Raw genomic sequence first — 25,519 nt, 5'->3', positions numbered from 1 at the left:
GACCCAGTGAGGTGATGGTCTCCACCATGCTCAGCAGCCTGCTGTGGAGGCAGGAGAGAGGAAAAAGGGGCAGGAAAGAAATGGAGCAGCAATGAGCAGGACTTCAGGTGGAGGAGGTAGCTTAGAACAAAGAACGGTGTGAGTTTGTTCAGGGGAAGATGATATGCAGTTGTGTAACTGGGGGTTGTATCATAATGCAAACATCCAAGGTGGGTATGACAGTTTGCAGGCATTTCCCAACGCTGTGATGCTTGACTTCGCAGTCTTAATATTCTCTTAGTGGAGTTTTTTTGTATAATGCTCAGTAACTCTGTATAGATCAGAACTGAGCACCCGAATGCACAGAACTCCTCCTTGTTGTTTGTGTACCACAGTGTGTCCCTGGCACCTTGACAGTTACAAGTCTTTGTCACGCCTTGTGCCTACCTATTGCAACATGCCTGCAATGAACATGCCATTCAGACTCCCCTAATGCCTAGTCATAACAGGATGGATTAAGAATGGCATTTCAACCTTTCTGAAGAATTTCCTTGTTTTTGCTGGTCTCTCAGGCCTATTGAGGCTGTGCAGACTCACAAGATCTCACTTGGTGGTGTTACCCCTGAGGCTGTTCTGGGAAAGCCTTTTTGGTTGTGTGATAGTGACTGCAGTCTCCAGGCTGCTTTGTGTAGCCAGCACATGCGAGAATGAAGACAACTAGTATCTGCAGGGCTCAGGTGCTCCCATATTTAGATGGTGGGAAAAATCTGGGCATGCACTGAAGTCCTCTGCCCACAGAGCCAATCTCATCCTTGTTCTGTGAGTGCCAGGGCAGTGGAAAGTCCCTCAGTACCAAGGGCATGCGGTGCTGTGGCCTGTGCCACTGCAGACCCAATGCTCTGCACCTTAGTTCTTCCAGCCTAGTCACAGAAGCTAATTAACTGCTGCTAAGGGAAGACTTGTTTAAACCCAACACACTTCCTGTGTTTCTTTGTCTGCTTTGTCACATAAAATATTGCCTTTTTGCAGCTTTAGCCTTCATTCCAGCAGGCAGGATGGGGAGTACCTAAGTGTGCGGTGGCTGGTAGCGCCTTCTGGCTTTTGTGGTGTGCCAGTTTGAATCTGGATGAACTCAACTGAAGTGAACCGTTCTGAAGGCCTGTTCTGCCTGTGGGTGATGGGCCCCAGGCAGGACATGCCTGCCTTTGTGCTGTGGCTGCTTGCCACCTCTGTCTTGCCAGCACCCTTGCTTGACTGGAGCACAGATCTCCTCCATGGTTTCCCCCATCAGTGTCCTTCTAAGAGGGTGGATTTCTTTTCCCAGCAGTATAGGTCAGACTATTTTAAAGCTGTGTACTCTTCTTGTAAAGAAAAGGTGCTGAATTTAGTGTAAGGTGCCACTTCCATGGGTGATGACTTGCTGTGTTGTCCATGAACTTCTGCTGTGGGAAAGTGACATGCCTCACAATAACATTTTTCTTGTTTGACAACCACACACTTCCCCATGAGGAGAGAGTGGCCAGACCTTGTTGGATCAGTGCAGAGGTGTACTTTTTCACTGTATTAAGACAAGACTTGAGATAAGACATAAGTGAGAGCAACTGGTGAAGTGCTATGAGGACTGATAAAGGCCTGAAACCCTCCCTCTTTTCCAACCCCCCTGAGCCACATATTGTGGCGAGGTACAAGCTCTCCATCAGCTGAAGTGAGGCGTGGGCTGTGCCAGACATTACATACAGCAGGATTCTGTTGAAAGCCAGGGCAAAGTATGCTTTATGTATGCTTGGGGTACAGTCTTGGCCTCATGGATGTTGATGGCAGTGTTCCCATTGATTTCATTCTGTCGGGAGGTTGCCCTTGGCTTCACTTTTTTTTTAAATCAATGTTTGTGGGGGGAAGGGAGGAGTCGAGGGCATACTGTAGCCAGAGCAATGCATGAAGCTTCTCTGGCGGTGTCAGTGTGGGAAGAAGGAATTTGCTGCCCACCTGAGCATTAGTAACTTGGGTAAGCAGAGTTAGATTTGGTCCAGAGCACAGTAAAACAGCTGGGAGACAAAGGGAGAGGGGCACAGTCTGTGTAGGTGAAATACCTTTGTTACAGCACTGAACGACAACCCCCTTCCAATCTGGTAGAAATGTTCTGGCAGTGTGATCTAGGATCTAAGGGGGCTTCCTCAGCGTGTTAACTGTTACTGGCATGGGTTCCAGTGGGACTGAATGGTGAGATCTGATCTGTGATTGTTCCCTTGGCTAAGACCGTGATCTCTTTTCATGGGGGGCTTTCCTTCCCACACTTGTTTAGAGGAGGATGATTTGTGCAGGCCAATAGCCTGCCATGCTTAGAGAAGCTGTAATGGGAGCAGAATTGGGATCTTGTTTCTCCATCCTCCCCCTGTGTCACTTACATTCTGTATTGACAGGAATGTGATTCTAGATTATTTTATAAGCAAACCAGTTGCATAAAATTACCTTTGAAAGACCCTATTGCTACTCTGACCTCAAGATTTTTGAGCCTGGGCCAAATCAGAAATGTATTGCAGGCTTGGGTCCAAATCCGGGAGCAAAATGGAAGTGGTTTTGTCAGACAACGTGGTTTTAGCCACCACAGCATCATCTAGGAAGCAGCCTGGTGGGGTTTCTGTGCCATTGTCCACCTCCTTCCCTGTAACCTAAAGTTTTCTTGTGTATGTGGCTGTTCCAGCCTGATGTGGATAATGCAGTGGAAGCAGCAAAGGCAGCATTCCAGAGGGGGTCTCCGTGGAGACAGATGGATGCCCTAAGCAGAGGAAGACTCCTTCACAAGCTGGCTGATCTTCTCGAGCGAGACAGAGTCATCTTGGCAGTAAGTACTGTGAGCAGTGATAAACTGGCGACAGCTGGCTGGTAACTTGGCTCCATCCCTCTGATTTTGCTGTATCCGTACCTACCTAATGCTTTTCTTTTCTCTCCCTTTTTGAAGGGCAGAAGAGTATGCAGGAGTCATGGCTTGCCTTCCTCTTTCTGCAGGATGATTTTAGGGAGTCTTAGAAGGCTGGCTGTTCTTCTATATAGTTGACTTCTCCAAAACTTCAGCTAGTTATTGAAGTGATTACTTAAACATTTTCTTAGTTTATTGCTTTGAAAATTTATCAGCCATCAATGTTCATAACTGTCCTACCTCTTCTCTTAAAAAAAACAAACAAAAAACCCCCACAACAAACAAAACCAAACCAAACAATGAAACAAAAACCCCCACGAACCACCACAACTGACTTGATCCTTTATTACAAAAATGCAAGGCCTGTTCAACTTCTGTGCAAATTGCTTCCCCTAAAATGGGGGTCTGGAAAGAGAATTTTTCTCTTGCTGGATGTCATCCAAAGTTTAAAATGTATGTAAGTGGGAACTATTTCTTTCCCTACTGAATGTACTGGCTCAGGAAAATCTCTTCATAACCAAGAAGCTGTGTTAACTTGGACTTCTACACTGATGAGCTTTTGCTGATGATTCCCCATCCTGTCCTGAAGGAGTCCTTCTGGTGCAGAAAAGGGGAGTAGGACCTGAGCTAAAATATGCTGCAGTTGGTAGAAGCCTTTAGGCTCTATGGGCCTTGTACATCTTTCCAAATTGTGCCCACAGATCCTAGCATCTCAACTTTAAAGCTGCTGTCTGTTCATACCTAAGGTCTTGGATCTGAGCACTCACCAGTTCAACACTGTACTTAGGCTCTGATTATCTTCAGGGGAATGACATTTGGTGCTGTTTGATGTGTAAGTTCCTGAGTTAATGTCCCACTGAGGTCAGTGGGACTTAAGCATATCCCCTGTATGTTAGGAGCCTGTACTTGCACGACTGTTTTGAGCTGGATCACTCTCTCTAACACAGTGTCTCTTAACCATGTGACAGCTTCCAGTTTCAGCAAGACAAACTGAAAAAATCCAGGTCGGAAGGCAGTTCTATCCAGCAACTAAAAGGGAAGAAATACATATTTGTGTGTGTGAATACACCCTGTTCATTTTCTGCTCGCTTTTTGATATGACTTCAGAGGACCCTCCTTTTTCCACAACCAGGGCACTCATTTCAAGCTTTCTGCTGTCCTTCTGATCTGGGAGGGCTTGTTTGGCATTGTTGTTTTTACTGCAGAAAACAAGCCATAGCTGCCTTGGCTGCATGTTAAGTAATGACTTATAAAAAAATCAGTTGTTCGAGCAGACATTCAGAGTGGATAACAATCCTAGTCATTCCAAGGGGAATGTCTGTTTGAGTGCTGTTTGGACCCTAATGTCTGTGGAAGATGACAGGGTATGACTTCATATGTAAACAAAGATGTTTCAATCTACCAAGGGATAGTACTTCCTTTATGGATGTGCTGGCTATTTGCACCAATATCACATTTAATGACCTGAGTAGAGAACAAAGCATTCACTGAACTAATGTCCAGAACAGTGAGAGGGACACAGGCTGAGACTGGACTTCATTTAGAGCTGCTCAGCATCAGTGCAGCTTTAGTGAAGCAACTTCTGCTTTGCCTTCGTCTCAGCACAGATCTGAGCCCAAAGGTTACTTTACCAGAACTCTGTGAGAAATGTGTTCTCTATCATCCTGTGGATAAAAGAAGCTTTTCAGCAGTTGGTTTCAGGGCTGTGAAGTAGAAAAAATAGATTTTCAAATAAAAGGAAAGTGGGTCTGACTGATTTCAGTGACACCATCTGGAATCCAGAACATCTCTGTCAGAGGGTCAGTTACAGTGAAGTCACAACACTCACGTCATTTCTGACCAGTGCCCAAGACTGCAGCCCTGTATCCCACCCACAGCCACCTTCTGGGGGCTTCCAAAAGATGTGCTTTCATTGCAGTCACTGAATAAAGCAACTTGTGCATGCCTCGGGGTTACTGGGTCTAGTCTCCCTTCTACCTTATTTGTGTTAACAAGCTTGTTCTTTAAATAAAAGGGAAGAAAACCCCATGTCTGCAGCATAAAGCAAAATAAAGTTGAGAAAGTTTCTCAAAAAGCTTTTTTTTTAAGGAAGAAAACATTCACTTGTCTGACAGCGCATGCAATTTGTTATTTCAGACTCTGGAAACAATGGATACAGGAAAACCTTTTCTGCAGGCTTATTTCATTGACCTGGAAGGTTGTATAAAAACACTCCGATATTATGCTGGATGGGCTGATAAAATTCAGGGCAGAACTATCCCAGTGGGTAAGTTCCTTCAGACCCGGTTTCACACCTGGGATGGGATCAGGCTTGAGGGAGTGGGAGGGAGGCCTGCTGGGAAGATGTATGGAAAGGTTGGCTTCTGAAAACCTACAAAAACAGCCTGCGCTGGGTTTCAAGATCTACACTAATGAGAGAACGATGTCAATGCCTGGATAGATCTCTGGAAAATAATGGATGAGCTCTTTTGTCGCTTTTTTAACAGAGAAACCTTTTTGGTTTAAAATTCAGGGTAATTCTTAAAGAAAAAGCCTGATGTTACAGGGGAGTATATTCATTAAGTATCACTGACATTAATTAAGATGGCAGAGAGTGTAAGTACGGTTTCTAGGGAGAATTGTATGAAGGCAACAGAGCATGTGCTGTCTTAGATGCCACAGGGATGTGGAAGAGGGTTGATGTGGAATTCACCATTATCTCTCACCTCGCTGACATTCCTGCATCCCTAACATTGCCAGCTTACAGATGTTTAGAGAGATTGTGTAGTGCTTTTTTTAACTTTTGTTACAGAGAAGGTCTGAGATGTTAACTCCTCTCAGGAGCCAGAGCACTGAGCTTAGAGGGACCCTGTCAAGTTTTCTGACACTTGAAAGAGGTTTTTCAACATGTTTCCTAGACTGCAGGGCCAGAGCAGTTGCACGGCACTGTTGTGGCAGGGACAGACAGAACACTTTAGCTCAGCTATATAAGTTCAAACATGGGTTTAGAGAGAACAAGTTAAGGCAATGGATGATCCATATGGCACAATGAACAATATGATGTATTTTCAAAATCAGCCTGTTTTGTTCCTGCGGGTGGTCATTGAGGCGATAGGAAGGACAGGCACTGCAGACAAAAATTAGTCACCAGAGGAAGGACTCTGAAGGGCTGAACTAACAAGACTAACAAGGGCTAACACAAGACCTAGTCCCAAAGAGATCTTCATCTGCCTGGGATGCCCCAGAGGCATGAGTTAAGATGAACAGACATAGGCTTCTTTGTCTAATATGGTTTTAGTCCTGTCCCCAAACTGTTATTTTGCAGATGACTTAACATTTTTTCTGTAGAAGCAAGGGGTTTGACTGTTTTGTCATCTTTTCTTCTTTTGTCTCGCAGATGAAAATTTTGTCTGTTTCACCAGGCATGAACCGATGGGTGTCTGTGGAGCTATAACTCCAGTAAGTAGCAGTGATGGTGCCCTGCATCTCCCTTAGAACTGGAAGAAGTACACAACCCCATCTTTTACTGCAGCCATTTGCTTCCTAGTTAAGTACAGCTGTTCTGCAGGGAACTCCCATTTCAGTTGCCTGATGTAGTTTATTGGTTTACCCCCATGCCAATTGCTCTTGGCAACACAAAGTCCTCTGCAATGGAAGGGTGGGTCTCCTAATCAGATGCTCTGTTCCTCTAAGGCTGACACCAGCCACCAGAGACCAGTCAGAGCTCTCTGACTCTTGTACTGCTGGGGCAACCATCTTGTCATTATGTGTGCTAGCTTTTTGCTGCCTAGTTCTGATGCATAGTTTTGGGTTTTAAATCATATCCGCTATTAATAACGCCTGACTGGTCTCTGAGCTTTCTGTGATTAAATCTCACTGAATAGAGTTTTCTTTTCCTTGAGGTCTCATTCTCTGCTGAGGGGACAGTGTGGCTAGTTTGTGGAATACCTCCATTTTCAGTGCGTGTTGCTTGCTCTGTTTAAACAGACAGCTAGGAGGACTTTACAGCTACATGAGAGACATAGTTGGTTCCTGTCTGGTTGTAAAATGCTTTGAATGTGGTATCCTACAGGTCATGAGGCAAGTGGTGTTGTGCCAAAGTTTTCTGTTGGGATACTCGGATCAATAAGAATCCATGGGATATTTTGGCTTTTGGGATAAGGTAATAGGAGAGACTGAAAGAGGTGTTTGTGGGGTGTTGGATTTGCTGGATCCTGGGAATACCAGGTCTGGACCACTTCTGAAAGGTATCTGGGGAAATTTTGCATTTTCCTTCAGCAAGACTGAGTTTATATCCCCAGTGATAAGATGGTACAGTCTATCCAGTGATGTCAGGTTGAGGCAAAGTGGGAGATGGTCAGTACTAGTTATCGAATGTTTGGCTTGATGACTTCTGCACAGCTTTTCTGGCTGACCAAACAATGTGACTGCTTCTGAGCAACTAGAATTTATGGTTTGAGATCAAAACATCAGTTTCTTCACACTGATCGCCAATTAAAAGTTATCTCCCTGTCACACTTAGCCACCTTTGGCACTCAGCAGTGCTTTAGAAGCTATCCCTTTAAAAGCCTACACGTAGGATGCTTTGGAAGGCCACTATAAGGGGACATAGTGGGACTTTTGACATATCAGGTTGACTCTGTATCAGTGATAAATACAATAGAACAGAACCAGATTTGATTCAAGTTCAACACTGTGTTTGTAAAAAGGATGATTTGGGTCAACAAAACCACATCTGGTTTCAGTTTACTTAGAACAAACCCCCTTCAATTTTTTCCCCAGTTTGATCTCTTAACACCAACAGTCTGTGGATTTGTATATTCCTACTTGATTTAAAGAGATTCTGTCACTATCCTGCATATGTCTCCCTAGACCAATTAACAGTCTCCCTCTTTCCTGTGGCTTCACTATATTTAAACCAATGTTCTGAGCAAGGGAAGTGCTTAGAAAGTGCAGCATATGACTGAACTTTATCCCAAGGTGATGTCATGAGGCAGCCCTGGAGTCATTTACCATTACTTTCACCAGCCATTCTGCCATGGAAAGCTCCTAATGGAGTTATGTCATACTCTGAAAGTGTAGAAGAGTAGCGTAGGTGTGGATGACTCAAGCTGCAAAGTCAAGCCTTCAAGAAGGCTTAGGAGAAGAAGACAAATGAGCAAATCATGGGATGCGGCCATTGGAGAAGATCACTCAAACGGAAGAGGTCTGGGAAGGAGGGAGAGGCAAGTTGAAGAATAGCACATTAGACTATATTCTGCTTTGTCTCAGGGCTGCTGGGTTTGAACAGAATTCATCTTTTAAAAGTTCCACTGCAAATCTATTTGTAAGTGTGAATTTGTAGATTCCTAACATATTTGGCTTCTTTGTCGATAGCTGAAGGCCCTTGGCTTGAGTCTTGACGAGAAGTCCCCTCACTGTTGGCCTGCTTCCATCATCCCTAAAGCAGCATTAATTATTTTTAATGAAGAAATCCTTTCTGCTGCCAAATGACCTTTCTGAGATTCAGTGTGAGCTAGATTTTCCACTTCTTGCTTAGTCTCCAAGATCTACAAATACACATGACCATGAAAGAGATTAGCACAGAGGAAACTGATGTGGACTGGTTCCTAATTCCAAATAAGAAAACTAATTGGAAAAGAGGAATATATAGTTTGAAGGGAGTCTAAGACCTCTCCTGGATTTCTATGACTGAACAACACACTGAAGTTTCCTAGTTATAAACCTGGAATTTAATTATATTATGTAAAATTATATTATGTAACTCCAAACTACTCAGCCAATACTTAACACAGAAAAATGATTTTTTTTTTTTTCCAATGAGCAGTTGCACCTCATAATTCCTCCACATAAGGACACTGTACAAAAGTGAGCACTGGGACACTGCCTCCAATGCTATTTCTGTGAACAGCCAAAATCCGATACAAAGTGTGATCAGACTCCTGTAAAGAATGAGGTCACATCATGCAGAGGTTTGTCCAACTTACAGGATTAGCTTGAGGATTGCCAGCAGTATTTGGGATCTCAGGGGGAAATCAAGGAATTTATACTCCATAGGCCAAGCAAACACAGTATTGTAAGCAGATGCTTCTCTTTGTGGCTGTTCTCCCAGTTGCTTCTTTCTCCCTGGGCTGTGTGAAGGTGGGGGAAATGCTGCATGGAAATGAATTGGTGACTGTGCTGGGCTGATCTGACACCAGCCTTGTTTTCTTGCAGTGGAACTTCCCGTTACTAATGCTGGTTTGGAAGATGGCACCAGCACTGTGTTGTGGAAACACTTTGGTTATTAAGCCAGCTGAACAGACTCCTCTCACATCGCTGTACATTGGCTCGCTGATCAAGGAGGTAAGGCAATCTGAACATGCTGTCTAGATACTATTCTTCTAAGGTCATAAGCAAGACTGTATTTTGACTTGGCTGTGTAGGTTTTTAGGTTTAAAAGACATTAAAGCCTCAGAGAGGAAAGAGAGAACAACCTCTGTCTTCAGTCTTTTCTTAAAAAGGCCTTCATGACTGTCAGAAGTTGGATGGCAGGTAGCAAAGATCACAAAACCTGTACGTTTTTTTTCCTTTCTTAGGAAGCTGCACAGAGGAAAAATGGTGCTTTTATTCCTCTGCCTTGTCTTCCCCCCTCCCAAATGAGGGAAAGACTACCGCTCAGTTTTATTAGACAGTGGGACAAAACCAGGGTGTGATTAGACATGAGCGTTGTGTTTGTACCGTTTTAAAGTGGCATGATAATTCAACCAAGACAGAGTGCAATGGAGAACATTCTTCCTAATTTCTGTAGTTCACAGAATAATTTAGCTATGCCTGGCCTGTAAAACCAGTTTGATAATGAAATAAAGGGAAGATCATAGGCTGTGATTTCAAAATGTTGGTTTAGGTCTTGTCAGGTACGATCTCAGGTGCCCTCAGATCTATTAATCATACAGAGCTGGCAGGAGGTGTACAGTACCTTCCAGCACTGGTCAGCACATCAGCTTCCTGTAGCTACGTGTGTAACAGATTGTGAGGAAAACTAAAAGGATTGTAGATACACTTTTGCCTCTCAGATGGAAAAGTCTGTTTGTAGGCTCAGTCAAATGATAATGATGATTTTGTATTTTCTTGGTTTAGCCTGGGAGAAAATAGAAGGATATGTTAATAATTGACACTTAGGACTCCTCCATCAGGAAAGGCAGTGCGAAAATACTACCAGTTAAGTATCTCCTACAGTTAATTGACTTAGTAAGATTACAGAAGAAGAGTGAGCATAGGGTGCAGTAGTCATGACTTCTAGTTAGACCTGCCACACCACCGCTTTTTTCACTCTGATGTACAGCTCCCCAAACACGAACATAGCATTCCCCCCAAAAGAACTATTCAGTTGTGGTGAAATTAATTTTTTTTGACCTGAAAGTCTAAGCTACCTGTTTCTTACAATTGAACTTCAAGGCAGAAGTGTAATTAGAGCACAATAATTTTATTTGAAGATTCTCCTTTGTCCACCCAAAATTATCTAAATTCTTTGCAGTTTTTCAGAAGAAAAAGTTAAACTTTTTTTCCCCATCTTTAAAAGGATGCAGGAGATGTTACCACACAACAAAGCTATGTGTCAGGTTCAATGAAATAATATTGGGCCAACCGAAATATTTGGGCTTTCTTTTTTGCTGAAAAACAGAAAAAACTTTTTGGCTCAGGATGACCTGAACCAATTTTTTGTTTCCTTGTGGCTTTGCTGCTGGCTCCAAACACCATTACTTGCACAGTTTGACACGCGATATTTTCTTGAAAACTTTTTAGCCAAGATGTAAAGTCTATTAAACTCACATTTATCATTGTCACATCCATAGAAGAAATCAGACTGCCTTTTCAATTTATGAAAAGAAAAAATAGGAAAAAAAAATCTTAGGAAGATAATTTTTTGCAAGATACTATATGAGCAATTGCTTCCATTTTTTTCTGTATTAGGAAGGAGCAACTGCATTTATTGAGATTTTATATTAAAAAGCCACAAGAAATGAAGTGACCGTTTAATATTCTGCAATTCTGTTGTTAGAAATTGTGGGGAAAATAACCTTGTGCAATCAGTAGTAGGAGAAGGCTAACCTGAAAGAGCATAATCCTTGAAACTCTTGTTTCAGGAAGTAAAAACAGACCAGTAAGTCCCACAGTTCTCCTCACACTAGAATTTCACCTAAAGTTTTGCCATTTGTCTCTCTTGGCAAAATTACTAGTTGGCTAATCTAGGTTGTAAATGTGGTGGAAACTGGCATAAGTCTGTTACCATCTGCTCTTGTATTCCTGTTTTATTAGCCTCATCATCTAGTGAGGTTTTACTGACTTCTTAATCCCTCTGGCCCCTGAAGAACCACAAATGTCAACCTTTGTTCAAAACAAACTTTCATTCAGTTACCCCTTGGCTCCAGCTGCACAGCAGTAGCTGGGGGCCAAGTTTGGCCAAAAGACTCACTCTCTTTTGACTTGAAACTGGGACTTCTCCAAGAATTCTTACTGAAACTTGGCATTTCTTAAGCATGGCTGTTAGTTTCACCCACATCTGCTCCAGCTGGTAGCACACAGCCATGTTACTGGAAAGTCTGGAAAACAGTGATGTATCTGGTATGGGCTTCTTGTCTGCAATGTGCAATTCTTAATTGCAAGGAATATAGTGCAACTAATTCAAGCTTCCTGAGAGCTGAATTGCACTCTCCAGAGTGCAGATCCGCGCCAGAGTGCTCAAACTCTCTCTCTACAGAGCTGTATTTAACCTCTGTTTTAGGTGGGTTTCCCTCCAGGTGTGGTGAACATTGTGCCAGGCTACGGCCCCACAGCTGGAGCTGCTATTTCTACCCATCACAGCATTGATAAAATTGCTTTTACTGGATCAACGAAGGTAGGTGATGGATTTCTCATAAAACACCTGCTGTTCCTTTTTTGCATTCTTTTCTAAAACTGTCATCCACATAAGACTGGACCAATGAAATGTTGGTGATTTCTGTATACTGAACACCATTTTCCAACATATTCCGTGCAAAAAGATTTCTCAGAAGCATTTGGGACTTGTCTAATTCAGGTTCTTATGTTTGTGACAATCCCACATCTCTTTTAAACTGGGTTTTGCCAAACCACCACATTTCTGTAAGAACTGTAAGTAGTAGATGCTCTGATATAAGGTAAGACAGTCTACATGGGAGGCTGGCAGTGACTTGACATCATGTCATTGACCTGTTGGAGCTTCTGGGCAAGTTTGCCTGCCAGTCCTGCCCTGCAAGCATGTGCGGCTGGAAAACATGTCAGTCAGAGCCCTGAACAATTCTTCCTCGGCTTTAGTTACCTCTGAGGAACTAGGACTTAAATAATAACATGGCCCTGTGCCTGAGACTTCCTCTGCTGACGTGGATGGGATTAACATTTGAGCTTCATTTGAGACCTGCACAGTAAAGCACCTTCTGTTCAGTTTTTACCTGTAAATAGCTACAGCTGCCTTCCTTACGAGAGCGGTGGAAGTGAGTGCACTCTCAGACACCTACAGCCATCTTCTGTACCTACATGGGGGAAGGGAGCACATGGCTTGGCCTAGTCCATGGAATGGAGCACAGTTGTGACATGCAAACAAATTTGTCTCCAGTAATCACTGCTGAAAATTATGAGACAAAAGCTTGCTTAGAAATAGGAACATTTTTTCCACTCGCTGCTCTGTACACACACATATATATTCTTACCATATACACACACCCCCTGAAGACAGGCAATGTCCAAAGAATGGAAATGCTGACACCAATGGGTGCAGTTGAGGCAAATATAGTCTCTTCTCTTTTATTTCTTTGATTAACATTGTTCTTGTTGAGCATTTGCCAAATTCATGAATTCTTATGTCTATCCTCATAATTGCAGAGTGTAATCTAAATGTATAATGATGACAAATTACCTTGAATAGTATTCTTGGTCGGTAAAGGCAACTCTTAACCAACCAGCCAAAAGCTGCTGCATTTAACAACAGTACCATCTAGTGGCTTCGTATACATGCTCACTGCTTTGCTTATCCCATAGGAGGAGGTGTGTTAAGCCTCTGTTTCTATATAGGGATCATGGGAACAAACACCAATGCAATACAGTAAAAGTTCACAATGAGCTTTTACTCTCTTGATAGTTGGAGTTTACCCAGTTACATGCTTCTCTCCAAATCCTAGATCATAAACTTTTAGTCCAGATGAGACGCTGGCTGTGTGAAAAACAATAGAGCTTATAGACTCATCCAGCCCACATGGATCTGTTTGGGTTTTTAATGAAAAAGGAGTATCCAGTGGATTAGGGGCAGAAGGAAAATCTCAGCTGCTGGAGCCTGTAGGCAAAAAACTCCTATAGAGCTGTGCTTGTCTTCCTAATCCATGGGTGTGCAGGAAACACCAAGGGAGACAGATTCTTTGCTAATGCATGTGTAATTTAGAAGTGTTTTCTTCCCCCTCCACCCATCTGTGAGTTCAGCTGCATCTCTGCAGTATTTGCAGCATAATGCTACTGTTTCTGAGCCAGGAAGTGAAGCTAATTCGAAATATATTTTGACTGACTTTTTAAGCCCCAGCTTGGGCTCAGTGCCAGCCTGGAAATACTGTTCTTAAACTCCACGAGTATTTTCCCATCTAGATTTCTTCCTTTCCCTTAGTTTATTAACTTACTCCTCTTCGGCCAGCTAGCTTGTAGTAATGCCTCCTGTGAAGCTATGTGTATCTGCAGCATGATGCATCGCTTATTTCTGCTGTCTCTAGGACTAGGCTGCTGAGTGACTAGAGATGATCTGTACTTCTAGGTTCGGGAGTCTTGCTTAACTTACAAAGGCAAACCGTGAGAAGTGCAGACCTGTAACTGCCAGCCAGCTGCCCCATGCTTTCCTTGCTCACAGCTCAACTCCAGGGCAACAGTACTTTTAGGCAGAAATAAAGTTAAAATTGCCATGCACAAAGGTAAAATAAAAGAAAACCAGTTACAAAATAAGGAAATTCAAATATAAGACCACAGTTAAAAAGTATTTTTAACTCATACTGTTTCTAACAAAATTAGATTACTAAATGATTTGGACGTTTGGTTTATGCTCTTCTTGTGAGGAATTTCATTTTTTAAAATGGAAAGAGAAATTGCTGTTTTGGTGTTACCAGTATAAAAAAGAAATAGCACATTCAGTCAGAATCTGGGGAAAACATTTGATATGAAACAATTTTCGGGGGGGGGGGGGATTTGACATTATTTTGATTAAATTCTGGAAGCAAAGTAAATCCTTTCCTTCAGGAGAGGGTGGCCAGATAAATTCCACCAAATGGTCAGAGCAGGTTCCTGGGCAGAAAGTGTCACAGCAGAGCTAGCCAGAGTTTGTCTGTTGATATCCTCAGGTAATGCCTTGGAAGAAACATGTCTCAACTGTTCTTGTGTGTGGAGCAGCTCAGCCTAAACTGTCAGAAAGAAGTAGTTTTCTCTTAAATGTCAAAATCTCTATATCGCTTTCTGGTATGGGAGTGGTAACAGAACTCAACTCTAAGAAGTTGAATTCCCAATTTTTAAAAGCAAAACTCACAAACCTCAGAGCCCCATAGTGAGCAATGCTGGCAATCTAGCTTACACTGCGTGGGAAATGCCTTGTTCTGCAGCTCTGGGTAGCAGATAACTTCAGGATATGGTTCCTTTAGCTCTCCCATATAGGCTGCCCTTTCAGATCTGCCTAAACCAAACATTAATTCTGGGGCTGGTTTTGACCCAACAGATCACAGCAGTAGGAAACTCAAATCATTTCAGTGTTACTGCTTGCTTCAGCCACCCACCAGGCTCTTCTGCCCTTGTTAGCATCACACTTGACACACCGAGTTAAGACTTTCAGGGGAAACAGCTCATGTCCTCTTTGTGTCTCAATGCTACAGGTTGGAAAACTGATCAAGGAAGCTGCTTCTAAAAGCAACCTCAAAAGGGTGACGTTAGAGCTTGGAGGGAAAAACCCCTGCATTGTGTGTGCAGATGCGGACTGTAAGTATTGGCTGCTGTGTTTATTTGCTGTAAGAGACTTTGAGCATGGTGCTTTTTGTGTGTCTCTGCTGTCCTTTGGCAGCTAGCAGGGCTGGTGTTTGCCACTGTATCCACCCCAAAGGCTGAAGGAAACCTCTGTCCCAGAGCAGGATACAGTTCTGCTTTGCTGGAGCCTCTTGCCCAGCACAGGGACCATTCCCATGGCAAATGAACAGATCATTATACTGTTGCCTTCCCTGGGGATGGCTGCAGTTGCAGATCAATCTTGCATTCATGCATTTCTGTTTTTGTGGTTCTTTCTTTTTGGTTGGCAGTACTGCAGAGCCTAAGCCAACCGCTGGAGAAAAGCAGTTTTCTAAAACGCAGCCCCTCTGCAGGCATTCCTGTGACAGCAGAGTTTTGTAGGACCTGATCTAATCCAGCCTTCACCTCCCTCCTGGGGGTCTGCAGGACTCGTTTCGCATGTTCTGTCGTGACTTTGTTGCATTAGTGAGTAGTGCTAGGAGATACGTGTGACTTGTGACCACCAAAGTGGTTGGAAAAAACTTACTTGGCTTGGGGAAAATAACTTTCCACTCTCCTGCAGAGCAGAGGTTGAAAGCCAAAGGTATTTGTGCCATCTGCTAATAGTAAGCATTGCAAGGACCTGGTCTGAGCTGGCTGTACAACAGAAGGGCACCCTGCTTTCCAAACAACGGCTGCTGAAACTCGTCTTCAGGAGCCAATACACAGTATCTAGGACTCCACATCTGAAATCCCACAGCAAGAAAAACTGGTTATTGCCCTCAGTGAGTCCTTGTGGAAGAAAGTATCAGGAGCTATGGCAAACTAGACCTTGAGACAAAAGGCAGGAAGGGGGGATGGAAAGAATAAGAGATCTGGTTTGGGGGCAGTATGAGGCCTTGTGAGTGCCTTCAATGGGTGTGGACCATTGTCAGCATTTTTTATGGGGGCTTTTAAAAGAGAAGGAAAAAAACAAGTCTGGAAACAGTGGAAGGCTGAAACTGTGCATGTGGTAACACTTTCCCCTCCTGGGCTGTGTTGCAGTGGACTTGGCAGTGGAATGTGCCCATCAAGGCGTGTTCTTCAATCAAGGGCAGTGCTGCACGGCTGCCTCCCGAGTGTTTGTGGAGGAGCAGATATATCCGGAGTTTGTCAAGCGCAGTGTGGAGTATGCCAAGAAGCGACTTGTTGGAGACCCCTTTGATGCCAGAACTGAACAAGGGCCCCAGGTAACTGTATGTCTGAGAACAGTTGTTTGGTTTTTGGTTGTGTTTTTGTTTAATTTTCCTTGTGTAAATATTATCCTTACAAATATGGTCCCAGAAGAACTGCTGAGGGGTGAGTAATGTACCATGGCTCTATTTTTCTATTTTAAATATCTATTAATCACAACCGTTGAAATGTTATGTTGTAATTTTTTTAAACACAAATGTATTTAATTGACTTCTTATCCAGCTTTATGGAAGGGGCTGTCTCTCTGGTACAGTAATACGAAGCATGTTGCATTGAGCTATAGCAATGCACAGAAGAGCAGCACAGCTGTGGAAATGGCCGTTCAGCTACTTGGCTGTGTTGGTGATGACAGTTAGAGCACAGGGACTCACGAGTCCCCACTTTCCCTCTCTTCCTCTGCTCCCTTTCTGATTCTTTGGAGAAGTTTCAGCTGAATTAGGAGGAAGAACTATGCCAAGCTGCTGTCATGACCAGCCTCATCAATGCTTCCAGAGCCTTCCTCTTATTTTTAACTTCCAAAGTAATCTGAGCTGTGGTGGAGAGCTCTAGAGAGGGATGATCCTGGGGTCAGATCTTCTAACAGGACCACTGTTGGCCACCAAAAATAAAGGGAGAATCCCAGGAATCTATACCCTAGGCCTCCTATTCTCGGTACTGCACTGTGAGTTTTTCTTCCTTGATACCATATAGGATCCCTCAGAGAAGGGATGGCTATGAGGATGTCTGCCTCCCCTTATCTGGATCTAGGCCCATTTGCACATGATTCATGCATGGCAAAGCCTCATTGCATGTCCTCATGCACAGGGAATAAGGTGATGTATATCCCCTGTTCGTGCTAGGGCAACATCTGTCGCTGTAACTTGCCTAGAAAGAGATTTCAAACTGCTTAGCAATTTTAGGAAAATAATCCCATGCTGGAACTTGCTTCAGCAGAGATGAGCTGACCCTCAAACTCTTTTAAGTTCTGCTCTTACCTTCTGTTAAGGGCTGTCAGCATTTCAGGTTTGTTTGTTCATTGTTTTGTTTCTTTTTTTTTTTTTTTAATATTACATCATCCTAAACCTTATCCAGCAGTAGCAGTAAGTGAGCTGCATTTATAGTTTGTCCCATCAAGACAATGTTCACCTGACTGCTGTGACAGACACTGTTGATTCTATGAGAAGAGCCCCGGAAATCACAGGGAGTAGCTGTGAGGTTTCAAAGGGTGAAACACTGCAGTGAGCAGAACATATAGAACTGGGCTGCTTATTTCAGTTCATCCCAGTTCTTACCAGGCTGTCAGAGCACTTCCCAGTGAGCACTATGGCAGAGCACCATCCCCTGGTATCACTGCTGGGGCTTAAGGGAGACTGTGCATACAGAGCTATAATTAAGGGTAACTAAGTTGAAATAGCAGCATCTAGTCAGATTTTAAGTGTGGCCCATCTGTCCTCTTTCCCTGTTCTGGCTTACCTGTTACACTTGTAGCTAGGAGAGATAGCACCCCCCACACACCCGCCTGAACTTCTGTGCATGCAGCTGTCAAGCCCAAGATGGGAAGGTGTTGCTGGAGTGGGAGGGAACCATTAATCTCAAAACTTCCATGTGGCTGCCAGTGCAAGGGAACAACCACTTCCTATGCAGCTATGGTTGCTTGCTGTCTGGACCCTGTGCTGTACAATGGAACACACAAATTCAAGCAGAAGAGAGAAAGGATGCAGTGTCACAGGGGCTTAAAATACCTCCAAAAGTAGCAAAGATTCACACCTGCCCACAAGTTACTGTTCAAATGTGACGTTTCCAGATAAGATTTTTCCTCTGTTCCTGAAGGTAACCTGTTCTGCTGTGAGAGTTTTTTAATCTCAAACTGATGGATAAGGGAGAATCACCAGGAAAAATAATGTCTTCCTCTTCTCCTTCATCTCTCTCTGTCAGGCCTCAGTGGCTTCAGATCCAGGCCGTTACTTTCCTCCTTCTGTGTGGGTCAGGGTGAACATACACAGCAGCATTACAAAAATGGCCACATACCTCTATGTAGATCCCACTCTGGAACGATCACTGGCTTAGAAGCCAACAGTGGGAAGGAGTTTGAGCCAGCCTTTAGGCTGACAGTAGTTGTAGCTCATGATCTTCCTGGTCCTACATCAGCTCCAAGTGCTTGTAGCCAGACAATAGGACCTGCAACCTATAAAGAGTTCAGAAAATGTGAAACAGGAGAGCTTCTGCAGTCCAGACTTAGAGCTAGTGCTTGGTGAAACCAAGCCGCACCATAGCTGACCATAGTGCTCTAAGTAGCTGCTGAGACAACCTGGTGCAGAACAGCATGGGGTGACAGATAATGCTGTTCCCCAAGAACTTAAAGTTGCCATAAGCTAGTCCTGCAAAAGTGGTCCTGTGTGCAGCTGTTTCTTCCTAAATCAATGCGCTTATGAACTAGATTGGGGAACTGGATAATTCAGGTCTAATCCAGCCTTTTTGGAAGCGAGGAAGAAAGGTTCTACTCAGGTCAGTTCCCTGATGTGGATTACTGTGCACTGGCATGGATGCTTGTGGCATGGGTGTGAGGAAAAGACCGTGTCAGTTGCAGTATTGGGTTATGCTGATATAAGCTGCACTGTTCTGATCAAAATTAGGTCACATTTGAACAGTATTAAACTTAAACAGAAATGAGGCATGCTTCTGATGAGACTTCTCCAAAACTCACATGTGTCTGACTATGTTGGCTGGCTGGAATTCAAAGGACGCCACAAGAAACCTGAGGGGCGATCAGGACTGTTTGGGTAGGGTGCCAGCCTCAAATGCAGACCAAGGGCATTTTTAAACGTTGGATTCCTGTGAGCTGTATCACAGGAAGCAATAAAGTAAATCTGCACAGATGGTAAACTGGTTAACCAGTGCATTATACAATTGTGAACAGCAGGCTGTGTTAGATGAGACTAACATCCTCATGGACTAGAACAGGGATTAGATTAGAACAACAACTAGACTAGTTTTGCTATTGTAGAACCCCAAATACTGGGATTTGTGGACTATAAGTTCTGGTCTACAGGCACAAAATAAGCACTAAGGATGCCTCATGGCACTTGCTAGCCAGTAGTCATTCAGACCCAAACCTATTGTTTGATCTTTTAGAATGGTGAATATTTTCCTTAGACTGTAGACACTTGTGTTCTTTAGGATTAAAGCATGAAAGTAAAATATGTAAGTAGAAAGAGTCTGTGTCCAACAGTCTGTTGGACACAGTTGTGGGGTGATTCTGTAGGATTACAAAGGCTAGGTTTGGAAAAGGAAAATCTGCTCCTTGCAGTCTTGACTTAAATGAAGCAAGATATGGAGATTTGGAGGGGTCTCAGATTTTCAGTATTGCGGTGATCCTTAGAAGCCACCTTCTTTTTTGAATTAGATGGACAAATAGTAGAATTTGCTCTACCAGGTCATGTGTTTTTAATAGAAGTCAATGCTCGATCCATAAATAATAGTGGAGTAGGGGACAGAATTTAAACAAGCCTTGCAAGCTCTAGTTACAATGACAAACAGTTCCACCCTTGCATGTCATTTTTACAAATGTTTTCTTTCCCCAGTGTCTTTTCATCTAACTATAGTTTGCCTTGCAACAAGTTACAGCTGTATAAATATCCTTGTTTTGTTTTCTGTGATGTGAAGTGGATGAACTGGATTGGTCTGGATCACAGACATGCCAGGATGGAAAGCACTTGCAGATATTTTCAAATTATTTACATTTGGCAACTAAGCAACCAGACAAACAGACGATATGTATGACACCTGCCAAACTTACTATCTGACATGCTGTATCCTACACAAGGGCACACATTTCCTCCTGCAGTAGCATGTATTAAGTGTTTTCTTGGGTAGCATCTTAACACATGAGAGCACATGAGTGCTTAGTACAAGCTGTCCACAGTGCATATGATACGCACATCTGTGTGACAGGAGATGTGCTGTTCTCTGTTTTTGCTGTGTACCAGAAGTACCCCAAGGACACCTTCCTGAAGCTTTGATACTTGTCTAAAAGCATGAAAACTTGGATTGCGTGTGGCCAGGATTAACTAGGGACAGGATATAGTCTGTAATCTGGAGGAGTTGAGCGTGGAACACTCCACGTAAACAGTCCCAACTGGCAACTGGCCCTGCTGAAATAAAAACAGATGCTTAGAGAAGGGTATTGAGCCAGTACAAGCATCTGGAGATACCTGGCATCCGGAATAACCTCCCAAGCTGCCAGGGCACCTTGAACCAATGGGTGAAGTCTTTCGTTTAATCACCTCAATGAATTTGTCAAAGTTTCTGTTAGTTTTACTTTTTTTAAACATCTCCATAAGTCTTATACCATCCACAGTGTGCAGTGGTGAGGTGTTTCATCGCTTAATTATGCATCATGCGAATAGCCACATCTGTTTGCTTGAAACCTGACAGTACCTGCAGTACACTGCTGCATGTGGAACGCAAAAGAAGGATCAGTGCTGATCAAAAGTGCTGTGGGCTTCTGCACCTCTTCCCAGCCCATGACCCACTGTGCTTGTGGAGTATGTGATGTCTCCTCCAAGTCCTCACGCAGGGCTGCACAGCTGTGCAACTTCAGTGTCCTGTAACTGGGCTGGCCTTTCTCTACCCCTACTGAAACCTGTCTTTTAAAAGGTCGTAACACAACAGTACTGGCTATATGAAATTACCGTATATTTAGGTGTGGGTGAGGAGGAGCTAGACAAGGTTGGTAGTTAAAAGTGAGGATATGGCTCCCAGTCCAGAGAACCAAAAAGTGCTGGCATGGTACTAGTCTCTAAGATCTGTGAAAGGTGGTTCTGATTGTAAAAGTATCGCTTCAGTGCAGTAGTTCTTCTGAAGTAACCCCACTAACGGGGCTTACCTTTGAGGCTGTTCATATAGCATGCACATGTGGAAAGAGATGGAGGCAGAGCTCGCTGGGTTCTTCCAGCTGGGGACGAATAGCTGTGGGTGAAACTGCAGATTACAGCAATGTCAACTTAATAGTTCCTAGACCCTGAGTCTCCCTCCCTTGTGCTGATTCTTTTGCAGTCAGACCCCTTGCTGAGCTCGCCGAGGTTGCTAGCGCAGCAAACCCTGTCCCAGGCTGTTCTCATGGTGCTACTGAGCTAAATCAGTGCATGGAGAAGGCCACTAAGTCCCAGGGCTGGCGTGAGGTGAGCCATGGGAGGGCATATCCGGGATGTGGAGGAAGGGAAAGCAGGGGTACCCCCTCCATGTGGCAGCAAACAATTAGATCAGATTAAACTATCATGTGTAACTTCACCTTCTGTTTTCTGTGGCTCAGGGCTGTGCCCACGTCCTGTCTTTCAGCGGGCTTATTGCCTGACTGCTGTGTAATAGAATGAGATGTAAACTTACCTGCTTTGACAGTGCCCTGCAAATGTGCCCCTGGGCCACATACCATGGCTCCGGTCTCTGGAACAGGGATAATAAAGGCGCTGTCTGTTTCTTTTCATTTTGTGCCTGACAGATTGACCAAAAACAGTTTGATAAAATCCTGGAGCTGATAGAAAGTGGGAAGAAAGAAGGAGCTAAGCTGGAGTGTGGGGGTCTTGCCATTGAAGACAGAGGCCTGTTTATAAAACCCACTGTGTTTTCGGAGGTCACTGACAACATGCGTATCGCCAAAGAAGAGGTACAGTACAAGTCACCTGAACCTGTATATGTGTTTGCTGCTGTAAATGGGAAAGAAAAGAGGTATGGTTGTGGTTTGAAGTGAAAACCTGAGAGAAGAATAGAAGTTTCACTTATTTCAGTGTCCTAACAAGTGCCTAATGCTGAAATTGATTCCACTAATGAAGTATCTGCAAGGTTGGCTTCAATTTGGAGTGTATGAGTGTGTGTGTGGGAATTGTGGGAGGAGAAGAGGGAGAGCAGAACAGGCATAAAAACTGTCAAAATGTTTTAGCAGCAATTTTTGTGCAATTAATAGATGTCTGTTTGCCAGCCCTTTCTCACGTCTTGCTGCTTTCCCTCATTTGTTTGTTTTTCCAAAAGGGAAGTAGCTCTGTGAGTGCATTCACTGGACAATAAGAAACCCAGATAAGAACATAGTAGATAATACTACCCTAAAGTTTTTGGGTCTCATTTCAGGAGAACTTGATAAATGCAGAATATATAAGTACATGCTTTACTTGTGTGAATGCTGCTTCTGAATAAGAAATAGTGTTGGTGGAGGGGTTTCTGTCTGAATCCTTGATTTGAAATATAAAGGACGGAATAAAATAACTGAAACTGTGGCAGGCTAGAGCAATTCTATGTATTCTTTGCCCTGAAGTTTGAAGGTTTTCTGGAGACAAAGTTAAGCTCTCCCACTCTATGCAGATGGATGGTTGTGCATCCTGTGTGTTCTTAGGCACCTCCTGCTGAGCGGACTTGAAATTGCTCAGCTGCAGAACATGCTGATTCGAAGTGACAGAGGTGTTCTTGCTCTGCTTCTTTGTAAAAAAGGAATTGCTTTATTGCAGAAAGGTAGGACAAGAACTCTGGGATCTGAAGCTGGTGAGAAGGGAAGGAATGGCCCTGCTACACTGCCACTGAAGAACTTTTCTCGAGTAGCCGTAGTGTCTGAAATAATCCCAGATTCTGTTCTCATGGTGAAATCCCCTGAGGCTGACCGTTTTTTTCCTATATGAAAACATGGTCGAAGCCAGCAAAGTGCAGATCTAATACTCTGGTTTTCATTATTCATATGCAGAAAAATTGAACAAGCTGCATGTGATTAGATCCTGAGATATTCCTTTGAAATAGAAGTTAATCTACTTTTCATCATGTTTCCCAAAGGAAAATAAGTAGTTGCCAAAGTCTAACTGGCACTTGTATTTTATAGTTTAGCCTAGTGCTTTTTATGGGGCTGCTTACTGTTCACTCCTGGCAAAATGTTTAGATGTCTCAGATCTGCCACAGAATCTCTAAGGAACCTGGGAAAGATAGCAGTCAGCCTGGGCATGAGTTACATTCTAAAAATAGAGGGAATAAGAGCTGGAAATCCCATGACAGGCCTTTTTTTTAATGAACTGATTCCAAATCCCAAGTCATGATTCATGATGCTTATCCAGTTTCATTCATTTGCGGCTGTGTTGCAAATGTACATTTGTCTTTTGCCTAGGATCGAGGCTCCAGTTGAGTACCTGGGTCTCCCAAAACGAAGAAATTTAGGACCCTCTTTTAGTTTAAAACCATTCCCCCTTATCCTATTGCTACAGACCCTGCTGAAAAGTCTGTCCCCATCTTTCTTATAAGCCCCTTTTAGGTACTGGAAGGCCACTATAAGGTCTCTCCAGAGCCTTCTTCAGGCTGGACAACCCCACGTCTCTCAGCCTGTCTGCATATGAGAGGTGCTCCAACCCTCTGATCATCTCCACGGTCTCCTCTGGACTTGCTCCAAAGCTCCATGTCCTTTTGTTGGGGGCCCCAGAGCCGGACACAGTGCTGCAGGTGGGGTCGCACCAGACTGGAGTAGAGGGGGAGAATCCCCTCCCTCAACCTGCTGGCCACACGGGTTTTGATGCAGCCAGGTTATGGGGTGGCCGCCTGGGCTGCAAGCGCATATTGTCAGGCCATGTTGAGCTTTTTGTTTGCCAGCACCTCCAAGTCCTTCTCCTGTTTCTTGTGCTATCCTTCCCAGTTTATTGTACTGCAAGACCATGCAGCCAGAAAAGGGCTGCACCTTTGATACTGTACTTGATAAGAAACCCCATCCCAGAAGTTGGGAAGTATTGTGTATGCCTGCTGCCTTCATACTGGCAACCTGGGAAGCCAAATTTGTGGTCAAACAAATAAGTGGTAAATGCAATGCGTGCAAATAAACTGCATGCATTGTCAGAATCAGAGTTAAAACCAAGGAAGAAGACTTGCAATCCTTGAAATATATCATTTACTATTTGGGTATACTCAACTTCTGAGTTCAAAAGGAAAGTCGTAAATAGAGTAAGGATGAATCATTTGAAACGTGTCCAGATCTAACTCTGCTTATTTTGATTGTTATAGATGATCCATTAGTTGTTGGACCTTAGTATATATTAACTACAATAACACATCACTGTACTTCCTTTGAAGTCAATTTAATTAGTAGTTTTTAAGAGAGTCTGTCAGTGACTTCTAGAAGGCTAAGATGTAACGTTTTAAATATAGTATCCAAACAAAGGATCTGATTCTGATTACTTCAAAATTACCATGATTTGCAAAGGTTTTCCTGTAGTAATGTTTAATTGATATGTGCAGATTTTTGGGCCAGTTCAGCCAATTATGAAGTTCAAGAGTATAGAAGAGGTCATAAAAAGAGCCAACAGTACCGAGTACGGACTTACAGCTGCAGTGTTCACCAAGAATCTGGACAGAGCATTAACGCTAGCTTCTGCACTGCAGTCAGGAACAGTCTGGTAAGCAGTGTGGGACCAGCGTGTGGGTTGTGGTTTTGTTTCCTGGGAGGGGAGAGAGATCTGTGATTTGGAATCACGTGCAAGTGTTGGAGGTAAGATGCGTTAGTAGTTTGCTTAATTCTTGGTATTCTGCTTAGAAGCAACATCTATTCATCCAAATGAGGTGGCAAGGACCAGACAGTCTGGCAAGAAATGAACTGTTTGTTAATTCAATCAGTGTTGTTCTTCATCTGGAAAACTCTGAAAATGTAGTAAGTTCCACCAGACATGATGCCTTTCAAAAGCCTGTATGCAGAAAAGTGCAATTCTTACGATCTTGAGGTAGCCTCAGATGAGGTCTTAGCTGCACAAATCAGTATGGACAGTAGATGGCATCACATCACTGTCAGAAATATAAGTTGCTATTTTTGCTTTCAAAATTTCTGTTTTACATTAAAAGCATTTTAAAGATGGAATCCTGACTTTTTTCCCCCACTCAAGATAGGAATTTGATCTGATGTCTGATTTTGATGCATACAGAGGATTGATCTCAAGAGTTGGCACCAGAACAATCTGCCTCTGAGTAATAGTTACGTGAAAATGGGATGTTGGGCTTTGAATGGTACATGTGCTGTACATACATGAAGGTGCACGGCACGAAGCCATACCTGTCTCTCTTCAGTCATTTGATCTTACTGAGATGCTGAGGAAGTATCTGCATTAGCTTTTTCTACTTGCTATCTATAGAAATGGGGCTTGTGCTTTCCTTTTACTGCGACACAGTTGTCTAATGCAGTCCAACTTTTTTCTATACCTGGAAGTGGATGGTGGGGTCTGCTTGTGGGTGTTTAGAGAGCTTTCTGAGCAAACATGTTCATTTCAGAATGTGTTTCATGAAACTAGGGAATAGGTTGGACTATTTATTTTAAGCACAGCTCTGAACGCAGCATAAATTCCAGCTCAAGCATGAGTGTCTTAGCCATTACAGACTATGAAGTGAGATGCAGGTCAGACTGAGTACCACTCAAATGTTTTCTTTTTCTGTAGG

The 25,519-nt window shown here is 43.4% G+C and overlaps 1 protein-coding gene across 1 annotated transcript in view; it reads left to right on the top strand.

Moving 5' to 3' along the window:
- ALDH1A3 (aldehyde dehydrogenase 1 family member A3) overlaps positions 1-25,519 on the top strand; it is a 36,939-nt gene that overhangs the window by 7,024 nt on the left and 4,396 nt on the right. The window contains exons 3-11 of the mRNA XM_055717015.1: positions 2,681-2,821; positions 5,033-5,162; positions 6,273-6,334; positions 9,092-9,220; positions 11,640-11,753; positions 14,767-14,869; positions 15,917-16,101; positions 21,582-21,746; positions 24,335-24,492. Coding sequence (XP_055572990.1) covers positions 2,681-2,821; positions 5,033-5,162; positions 6,273-6,334; positions 9,092-9,220; positions 11,640-11,753; positions 14,767-14,869; positions 15,917-16,101; positions 21,582-21,746; positions 24,335-24,492 — 1,187 coding nt within the window. The remainder of the gene's footprint in view (positions 1-2,680; positions 2,822-5,032; positions 5,163-6,272; positions 6,335-9,091; positions 9,221-11,639; positions 11,754-14,766; positions 14,870-15,916; positions 16,102-21,581; positions 21,747-24,334; positions 24,493-25,519) is intronic.

This window comes from Falco cherrug, chromosome 7 (genome assembly GCF_023634085.1).
Source record: "Falco cherrug isolate bFalChe1 chromosome 7, bFalChe1.pri, whole genome shotgun sequence".
NCBI classification, from domain to species: Eukaryota; Metazoa; Chordata; class Aves; order Falconiformes; family Falconidae; genus Falco; species Falco cherrug.
This window is presented reverse-complemented; position numbering and strand designations above follow the sequence as displayed.